The sequence below is a fragment of the Siniperca chuatsi genome, linkage group LG11 (genome assembly GCF_020085105.1).
Source record: "Siniperca chuatsi isolate FFG_IHB_CAS linkage group LG11, ASM2008510v1, whole genome shotgun sequence".
In the NCBI taxonomy this organism is placed as follows: domain Eukaryota; kingdom Metazoa; phylum Chordata; class Actinopteri; order Centrarchiformes; family Sinipercidae; genus Siniperca; species Siniperca chuatsi.
Genome location: NC_058052.1, coordinates 953966 through 965000, shown reverse-complemented (window position 1 = coordinate 965000; position 11035 = coordinate 953966). Strand labels below are relative to the sequence as shown.

The 11035-nt window shown below is 41.8% G+C and overlaps 1 protein-coding gene across 2 annotated transcripts in view; it reads left to right on the top strand.

The window, feature by feature from the left end:
- Positions 1–306, top strand: part of fbxw4 (F-box and WD repeat domain containing 4) — an 82527-nt gene extending 82221 nt beyond the window's left edge. For both annotated transcript variants that reach the window (XM_044214668.1, XM_044214667.1), the window contains one exon: positions 91–306. In XM_044214668.1, the coding sequence (XP_044070603.1) occupies positions 91–225 (135 nt within the window). In that variant the 3' untranslated portion in view covers positions 226–306. The remainder of the gene's footprint in view (positions 1–90) is intronic.
- The last annotated feature ends 10729 nt before the right edge of the window (positions 307–11035 follow it).

The following is an 11035-nucleotide window of genomic DNA, read 5'->3' as shown; positions in this document are numbered from 1 at the left end:
TAAAACGTCATTTTATGAGCTGAATTCCAGATGTTAAACAATAAACGTAATGCTGTTGTAATGTGATTTCATGATTTGTTTGTTGTGCAGTTCTTCCAGCTGAGCTCAGACCCAGTGAGCAGCCCGGTGTACTGTCTAAGGTTCTCTAGCTCTCACCTGTATGCAGCCCTGGCCACCGCCCTGCACTCACTGGACTTCAGACAGAACCCCATCTACATCAGATGATACAGACACGCACACACACACACACACACACTGTTCAATAAAGCTGTCTATTTTCACAATAAATGTTTTCATGTTTTTAAAGGGACTGTTTATTCTGATCCAGCGACATATTTACCATGAGTTAAGCTTTGTCAATTTTGTGCACTGCTTTTGGTTTTGGAAGAACTGAGCATTTCTATGTGTTTAAAGGGACACTCCAGTGATGTAGTATTCCATAGAGTTGGGGAACTCATAAGAGAAAGAAGAAGATAACCTGACTCTTAGTCCCTTGTGTGATTTAAGCTCCAAAAACACTGGATCCTACATTTCCCATAATGCAACTGGATAGCATCTTTCATTGGTAAATACCCATTTCTTTCAGACTCTGCACCCCAAGTTTGTAACACAGGCTTTCTGTAAAACCGTAAGTGTGTAGTCTCGAAGCCCAAGCTGATGTCATAGTGATGTCATCTGGGTTATTTGATCAGACTTTAGAAAGTGGTCCTTTAAAAGGGTTCTATGGTAGACGGTAAGAGCAGTAGTTTTTATACACAGTTACACACATTCAAAGATTTGAAGGGTTCAAGTAAAAATACACAGCATTTTCATATAAATAGTCTTTTTTTCCTCAGCAGACATTTTGATTTGTCATAGTATGAAAAGCGCAGGTGTTACTAATAACATTAACGATGGCTCTGTTCTGTTCAAGTGTCCCAGTAAGCCATGACAGTCGGACAGTAGGTAACCGGGTTATAGTCGGCTTTCTCCAGTAAGCTGATTTGTTAGATGTAAATGAGAAACCTGGTTTCTGAAACCGGGGTCTGGGATTAGAGAAACCAGATTTCTCCCGGAGAACGTTGATTTCTTGGGCATGTATACTGGGTTTCTTCACCTTTTTACCAGTGTGTATAACTGACTGCAGACAGGGAAAGTAAGAGACCAGCCGGATGAAAAGAGAGATAATTACACACGTTACATTCTCGTATTTAAGATAATTCCATCAGAAGTATGACTAAGGCTGAACTGACAAAGTTGCCTACAGAAGTCTAAAAAAGTCAGTTTCCACAACTGAACATTAGACTGTTTGTTAAATTCAGACACTTTGGTGCTGTGAGGAAGAGCTGTCTGTCTCTGTCTGTCCTCTCACAGCATCTTCAGGTTGCTCCGACACACACACACACACAACTAAAAACAAGTCAGGAAGCAGCGTCTTCACTAATACAGTTAAAATAATTAAGACATGCCAAAATAAGGTTGGGGTAGAGGACAAATTTGATAACTGATCTTCTGCATATATAAAAGATTGAAAGTAACCAGCGTGTAAACAGGTTCTCTGATTACCTGCGGAACCTGGTTTCTCTGAGCAGCCTGGATTCTTAAGTGCATGTAAACACACTGAATGTGACAGTGAGCCAACACGAACAATACCAGGACCCTGAAACTGAAGCAGCTAAATGAAATACAACCAACATTTATTTTATTTTTTACCAGTGCTTTTCCTACTGTGACGTGAAAAACGCAACTCAATGTCCCTTTTTTGCTTTGAATTATTTATTGATAAAATGCAGTGGTGAGTCAGCCCAGTCAGTTCATCAAAGCTTTTACATTTGCTGTTCGAAACAAGTTCTTTGTGCACCAGAAGTAATGCTGTGGATTGACAAGTGAATTCTGGGAAGTGCAGTGCTGAAACACCACAGATATGATTGCTAAAAAAGTTCTTCTAATACTGTTTATAACACCGTAAGCGTTATATATTCATGAGAAGCATTTTAGAATGGTTCAGTATAGAGTTGTTTTGTTATCTTTCTTTATGGCAGCAGAAAAGTTCATATTCAAGATAAATGAGTGTCTACAGACCCTGTATTAGAATTTGAACCCTTTGTGATCTTAACAAAGTTAAACAACAATTCATTTGTTAGCATTCAGAAACTGTAGCTTCCGTTTGCATCATTACAAATATCAATGTGATTCTGAATAGCATTTTCATGTGGGATGATGATGACTGTGGGCAGACAGAAACTGTAACACCCCATGAAGATAAACCAAAACACTGAAAGCGAGCCCGACAGAACTCTTTCGTTGAACATGAGAAGCATGCTGGAGCCTGCCGGTAAAGAGCTAATCCATTAGCTTGAGGCACTGTGAGCACAAATGCTCAACACATAAAAATCATGCGCACATACTGTCTGATGAGCCGGCCTTTCCTCCTCAACACTTCGGAGTGGCTGCCTGGATCCAGCCGAAGCCTTTGAAGGGATTAAGGCACCTTAGTCTCTTGACAAACCCATCCCATCACTGTGGAAACACACTATTTGGGTTTACATACATTTGACCCTTGCACCTGAGATCACACACAGAGGGGATTGGAGTGTTCGACCCCCCAAATCCACTACATACAATGTGAGGATCCATTTGATGGACAGAGATCAAATCTACATGATCACACATCTGGATTATCAAACCAGACATACAGTGCACCTGGTGTTTGACACACAGGAACCGAACAGCTGGAGTTCTGTTAGTCCTAGTAGGGTGTGGAGTGTGCACATGTGTATTAGGTGGTGGTCATTTAAATGAGTCAGAAACCAGTAGTGAACACAACATTGACATATCATCACCTCATGGCGAACTTGTTAGCAAACAGCTGCTTATTTCCACGTCCAGCAGCTACAGAGCGACATGACGCTTCATCAGGAGGCGAGTCTGTGTCTCCTGATGGACGTCAGTCCGGTCTCCGCTATGTTCACCGGCTGCTCTCTGACTGAGCCTGTCTGCTGTTTGCTGCCGAGCGGCTCGTGTTCAGAGGCTTTTTACAGCTTCTTCTCTGGAAACGACGCTCTGAGAGCTGAGAGGGAACCAGAGCAGCAGCAGACGAACAGCGAGCTGAAAGTCTCTATAAAGCTCCGTGAGGACCAGGGGAGCTGCACATTCAGCTGATAATTCACTCTCAGTTCATTAGTACGAGCGACCCCTGTCACATTGTTTTCACATTTCACATAGAGTGGGCGGCTGTGGCTCAGTGGTAGAGCAGGTCGTCCACCAGTCTGCGGTTCGATTCCATCAAAGTGTCCTTGGGCAAGACGCTGAGCCCCAAATTGCTCCTGAGGGCTGGGCCCTGTGTGTGAGAATGATTTAGTTTCTTGGACTGATGAGCAGTTAGCATCTGCCATCAGTGTGTGATATGAAGTGTGAAGCACTTTGAGTAGTCAGAAGACTAGAAAGGCGCTGTACAGTCCATTTACACTGATTATAGCCGCTTTAAGAATTGTCATTTCTGTAAGTCAACTTAAACCATCCTTTAAAGCTATGTCCATCTCATTGGATGACGCCCCCATTCTTAATTCCGCCTACAAAACTTTGATTGAAGTTTGAAAACTTTAAAACTCTTCCTCTCTTTGTTGCTGTCAGCTGTCATTTCAGTGTCAGATCAATGCAACCCTCCTCCACCCCATTCACCTCCAGCGCCCAGGGGTCCTACCACTGAGCTCATCAGACGATGCTTTACATCTCATCCATCCACCCCTTCACCGCCAGTGTCTAGACTCCGTCAGGGGGCTATTCCTGTACAGCTCATGGCATCACTACCCCCTTAAAATAATAACATCACGATGGGGTCTAATCTCCAAAGACTCTTCACATATTTCTTCAACTTGCTGTTGTACACAATGTCAGATACATTTATTTAATTACTCTTTTAGCCTTTTTTTCAATGAAGTCTCAGCTGAATGAAATAGTATATGTAAAGAAGGTTATGAATCTGATTCAATATCTAGCCCTACTGAAAATATAATGTAGAAATTTGCTGCATTCGTGGACAAGAGGTTTTGAAAGGATAATTGTGTTTATTACAGCTTTGGTATATTTTCTAAGTTTTGTCCACAATAACATTGTTAGCTAATAGCTGATATCTAGGAACATGGTGACATCACTAAAAAAAACCAACAGGTCAAGAAACACGAGCAATCAGACCATAAGACAGGTTGGAAACAAACCGACAGGTTAGATAAACTTATCTGGAGAGAAAATGAAGACTAATGACCTAATGTACTTACTGTAGATAATCACACTAATATATATATATATATACACACATGCACACACTTTATTTAATCAGGAAGTCACTGAGATCAAGATCTCATTTACAACTGAGACATGAATACAGAGTAAAAAAATTTAATATTAATAATTTAATAATTTTTTTATTAAATAGCAAAGATTTAAATATACATTCATATAGACAACAGCATGACAAATTATAAATAAATGCAGAAAGGAGCATTTCTATAAATAACATCGCCATAATCCAACACAGAGAGAAAGGTCGCTACCAGGTTGTTCAGGTTGTGCAAAAGGGACCCAACTGCAAGACTCCAGGCAGGCAGGTTGAAAAAAATAGACAGACAACAGAACAGAGGGAGCAGACTGAGGCACAATCCAAAAAACCAGGAGACATATGATACTAAACTAAACACAAACCGCTAGGCACGAGGACCACAGGCAGGCATACACAGGACTGGGGCTCAAATGCAGGGCACATGGTACGACAACAATCCGACACTGAACAAAGGAAACACACAGACTTAAATACACTCAGGTAGGGGAAACAACGAGACACAGGTGAAACTGATCAGGGCAGGGCAAACAATCAGAAGCAGGAAGTAAAACCATGAGGAAAGGAGACTATTACAAAATAAATAAATAATAACATACATAAACCCTCAAACTGTGACACCTGTTCCTATACCCAAAAAAAAGTTGCATCTTTTTGCAACTTAAGTTGTCTATATGGATTTCAAAAGTAATTTGGTCATCAATCCAGATGCCTAAGTATTTATAATGAGGAACCAGTGTACTTTTTAAAATGCACTCTCAAGAAGAACATAAACTTTGTTTTGTAAGTAAGTAAGAAAGCTTTATTTGTATAGTACTTTTCACAGACATAAGTCACAAAGTGCTTTACAAAAAATACACAGTAGATATACAGCACGTAGTAAAAATACACAATAAATACATAAGATGCAAACCTGGTGCATACAGGTTACCCAAACACCTGTCTAAAAAGGTACGTCTTTATCTGCCTTTTAAAAGAGTCCACAGAATCAGCAGACCGTAACAGTACAGGCAGAGCATTCCATAGTTTAGGTGCTACGGCCTCAAAAGCTCGATCACCACGAGTGCGCGGGACAGACAGCAAATTTCGCTTATTAGACACCATAATCCAATACAGAGAGATGAGATGCCAATGCTGATGAGTAAGGGCGTAGTAGTTCAACCACATGTGCAGGAGCGTGCAATGCTCTGTAAGTAATAGTGCGAATTTTAAACTGGATCCTATATGCAACAGGGAGCCAGCGAAGAGATCTTCTTCTACCGTCTAGTTTTGACCTAGTGAGTAATCTTGCGGCAGCATTTTGTATTGCCTGAAGGTGATCGAGGCCACAAGACAGTGGAGAGGAATCAGACACAAAGTCTCCAATAGAGACGGTGAAACTTCTGTCAGTGAGATAAGAAGAAAACCAGTCTAATGCTAGGCCTGATATGCCCACCCAATCATGTAGTCTCTTAATCAGGATATGATGGTCTGTTGTTTCAAACACAGAGCTGAGGTCAAGAAGTACTAACACAGAGCACTCACCCGCATCAGAGGACATTAGAATATCGTTAGAGACCCTCAGATGAACAGTTTCAGTAGAGAATGCTGTTTCCGAAACTCTGACTGATAAATTTCAGTCAGGTGGCCACAACCTAAACATTTTTGACAGAAGTGGGAGTTTTGATATGGGCCTATTGTTCATGGGCAGAGTGGGATCTAGGTTGGTTTTCTTTAATATGGGCTGAATAGTTGTATGCTTAAAATAGGAAGGGACACAACCTGTAGACAAGGAACAGTTAACAATAGCTAAAACAGCAGGACTAATAAGATGTTATTACAGCCAGAGGGCTAGAGGATAACTTCATTTTTGTAATCACATCTATCAAGGAGAAAGAGAGGGGCTAGAGTTGGGCAGGGAAGTCTCAGGATGAATACCGGACCTAACAGCCTGTACTTTATCAACAAAGACGGTAAGGAACATGTTACAATTATTCATAGAAAAAATATGGTAATGTAGAGGGCGGTGATGAAACAATGTTATTAATGGTGTCAAATAAAATCATAGGGTTTCTTTTTGAAGAAGAAATAAAATTTGCAAAGTAAGCAGTCCGAGCTTCTTTTACTAATGAATTAAAAGAATACCAGAGATCTTTGAAATATTGGTGATGCACTTTGCACAGCCCAGTGGCTTTCCAGAGCCGTTCAGTCCTGCGACACTTCCGTTTCAGGCAGCAGACAGCGTCTGTCATCCACGGAGAAATGTTGCAGATTGCCCTAGTCCCAGAGAGAAAACAAAGTCATTTCAGTGGCTACGCAATTTGTGGCATCATTGATGTGCAGGTTAAAATCTCCAACTAACCACACTTTGTCCAGCTTAATAATAGAAGTCAGAAAATCAGTAAACTCTGAAAGTAAAAGTAAAACTGTCCTGCTGGACCAGGAGGTCGATAAATTAAAACACGGCTTTGACCGACCAACTTTAGTCAGTTGTAGTTCAAAAGTGGTAAAAGGTTCAGTGCTCACCAGTTGGCAAGAAAACTGATTTTTCCAGACCACAGCGAGACCTCCACCGCGGCCTGAGCGACACAGGGGCCCAATAAATGAACAACCATCCATAAGGCATAGTTCATTTAAATGGGTAAATTCCATTGTCCGTTTAAGTCAGGAATAAAAAAGTCACATTTTCTCTTTTTAGTATGTGAGCCTTGTTCGCCACAGAGCGTGCAAGCACATTTTGATTGATGATGCCACTGTGTCGTCATCAGCACAAGAAGCTTTGGGGATGCGAGCAATTTGGCGGATCACTCGGTCACCACAGCAGTCCCGACCATAATAAAGTCATGGGTGCGGGTTAGTGATTCTGACCGGGATGTGCGTGGATATGGAAGTGAAAGCAAGAACAGAGACTAGGGGGGATAGTAGGAGGAAATCACAAGTGGCTCAAATCAACCTGTGCCGCTGGCATACTATGTTGCCAGCGGCACAGGTTGATTTGAGCCACTTGTGACTTGTGAGACTCAGTGAGCAACTAAAGCAACCAATTCCGCGGTTGTGTGGGGGGATGGGACCACTAATAAAGACCCGTCTACTGTGGACCGTGAGAAAGTCGAGGAGTTTGCTAAAATCCTGTTTCAGTAATTCAGAGGACTGGTTGGAGATGTCATTGCAGCCAACATGCACGACAACATCCTGGGTGAGTGGGTATCTGGCCAGGATGCAGGGGATATTTTCCAGGATATCACCTTAGCACCTGGAAGGCAAAAAGTCGCTGCCTTTTTCTTCCTCACGTTCCTCACAATCGAGTCTCTGATGATGAGCGTGGTTGGAGAGGGAGTGGTTGGTGAAAATTTCACCTGTGGTAACGGAGGGGATGGAGAAGGACCGGCAGAGTGGGCCTGCCGCAGCACTGATGTAAAGAGCAGTATGGAGCGGTGAGCCCTATTGTGAGAGGAGTGCTGAGGAATGGCTGGTGGAGGCATCGGAGGCAATGGTGAGCTATGGAACCCACGGGGACTGGAGAGACTACAGAGACTGGAACATTCAATTGGCATTAAAGGATTTCATTAAAGGAAGAGGTTTCTGCCTCTTAAGTTTGGGTATGTGATTCCAATCCAATACGTCTTTTTGTCAAATTCAGCAAATATCTCCTCACGGTCCACTAGTTGTGAGTTTATTGTGTGCGGTAAAAAAAAAAGCTGGTGTTGATGTGTGTCAGGTGACGTTAAATGACTTGCCCACAGTCATTCAGCTTACTTATTTAGTTTGCCAAGATATGCTGTTGTTGTGATGTTAGCTATAGTAGCAGGAGAGTTGTGAGTAGCTAGTTCAGTTGAACTAGAATTACCCTGTAAGTTGCTGTGAAATGTATGCATTCACATTGAAGATGTGTGAGTGTTACAGCTTACGCAGGAGAGACATACAGTAAAACTATAATAAGACTGTGTGTGAGTTTGTGCTTGTGTGTTGCTCTACCAGCCACACATGTCCCAGGGTGTCCACTGTGAGGCTGGGCAGTGACCCTCCCTGCTGGCCATTAATGGCATATATTAGATCATATGCTGTCCATTAGCTAATATGCCAGGGCTACTTAAGAGGAGTGGCCAGGGTGCGTACAGACATTGCACACCCATGCAGGAGATGTGACCCCCAGGGACTCCTGACAGTTGAATTAATCATAGAGGCTGGGGGTGGGGGCAGTCTCCACAACAACACAATCGGTGGTTAGTTCTTTAGCCAGCGCTAGTAATTTGAGGTTTTCAGTGAAAAACAAAGCCCTCAGTTTGAGTCGTACCTACTGTCCACTGTCTAATAAAGCTTGCAGTAATAGCATTAGTAGTTACAGCAGCAGTAATGGTAGCGGTATGGCCAGAATTGTACCGTAGTCACTGAATGGTTCATAAAATTTGATATAGTGAAGAATGTTGAAAATAGCTGTGTACTGGTGGCCTGGTGGTTAAGACGCATACTGTACCATGTACTGTGATTGCAATGTCCCTGGTTCAGATCTGGCCAGGGACGTCTCTCCCCTCATTTCCTTTCACCTCTCTACTTTACACTTTACACAAATGTCAAAAACTCACTAGTTGGTGGGAAGTCTCCTTGCTATTTGTGTATAAAGCAGGAAAAAACAACAACAGGACTAGTGAAGTAAAAAAAAAAAACATGATTTATTCCAACAGAGAAAGGTCTCTTAGATTTAAGTCGATACGAACCATGTAAAATCAAAGATGGCGCAGGGCTGCTTTCTCACTCACCGACTGCAATAGAGCGCCAAAGTGTAACCGGAACTTCTGGGTTCTGTTCCAGAAGTAAGAAAACCTCTTTTAAAAACCTATTGATATTTGTAATACTGCAAATTACTAAAAATCTTGCCTGCCTCGTTTCAAAAATAATCTAATATTGTTGTTTATTCAATATTTCTCTCATACACAATGAGAGATTGCTTGAGTTACAGAAGAGTAAGGCAGACCTACCAAGTGTGCACCCTTGGGGATCTACTACGCTGTTAAGAGGAATAATGGGAATTACCTATACTCTGCATACCAACATAGTGGAATGGAGGAGGAGTGAATGTGCAGCACAAGAGTGTGTCGGTGTGCGTGCTACTCGCAGTCAGTAACAAGACCGCTCCGTCACGTACAACACAGCAGTACTACTGATTAAAACAGTTATCCCATTTATATATCTTCAATTTGTGTCACTTTAAAACCCACCGGATATTGTTTCCTGCACCTTACAGGTCAGTAAGAAGATTTCATTCTATTTTCAACTACTGCAGATCAGTGACCAAATGTCTGAGTTGCAGGCTCTATCGCTGCAGGACCATGATACGTGATTATATGTATAGTATATGATTTTTTGATGGAATTAAGATGATAATGAATTAACTGTCTTCTTTTAAAGTTCAGAGCTGTTGAGGGACATTAGCACATGTTGATGATTTACCCTATTTGATGTTATTAGTCTTATCTGAGTCCCAGGGTCTCCTTACAAGATGAAGCACATGCAGTTGCTTATCCAGACACACCCAATGCAGTTCTGTCACAAAATCAGCAGAATGACTCCTGCTGCCCCATACACACACACGCTGACCACACACACAGGGGAATATTATTCTTTTATAAGTGGAGACGCTTCAAACAGCCTTTACGCTAACATGGGACACTAAAACTTTCTGCCAACATGCAGGGGAGAAATAGCAAAAGCAATCGTTTCATGTAGACTAGTTTTCAATAGGAAACCAAAGGTATCACTTTTGAAATTGCCAGAAACAGCCCTGGCTCCTCTAGTTGAAATGGAGGTCAACTTCCTGAGTTCCCAAAAGAAGTGGAAGCGGTGGAAATGTGCTCCTAGATGCTGGATCAAATCAGAGATTGAAAAAAACTACATGAAACGCCTTGAGAAAACACACACATTGCCATCCAGGTAATTCAGTAAAGAAGGCACCTATAAAGTATTACACCTTGAAAATATTAGAAAGCAACAAAGGGTTAGAAGGGTAAACATTTATTATCAATGGGAATCTTATCTATTTCATCATGCATAGAGCAGTCCGGTACTCCTTTTTTTAATACTGGACTGCAGAATGCCAAAACTAGTGTTGGTAACGATCTGAGCTACACTGAGTAGGCTACCTGAAACAACATGCCCTAAACAACAAATATTAGACAAAGACCAAATACATTATAACATTACATGTTATGATCACTACCCAATGAGTCCTGCGAATTAGACGAGGAAATGCGTTGTTTGTCCATGCCCTCGAGAACGACATAAAGAAGTGTTTTCTGATCAGCAGGACGACATCATCTGTCTGTGCCTTCCAAAACTGTTACACATCACTGGTGAAAAGAAGTCAGTTTTATGATGTGACATCGCTCTGTTTGTGGTTTGGTTAGGTTAAGCCACAAACACAGCTAGAGGGCGCTGTGACTCGAACGTAAACAGATGTTTTTTGGAGGACAGTCTCTCACTACCCCTAGTTACAAGCACACATAACTGAATCCCTGAAATGTAGATGAAGTGCTAGTGCCAAAGACCTCCAACTGGACAAATATAATGGCCACACCATTTGATACGATTATTGATTTTATGTTAAACTGGGAGATGACTAGGAGATTGGAATCATTTGTACATGATGTACAACAGGAACATATAGCTGAGAAGGACACCTTGAGGTCTCTGCATCCCACATTGGAATCTACTGGGCTATACAGATTGTCAGATGAATGAATACAA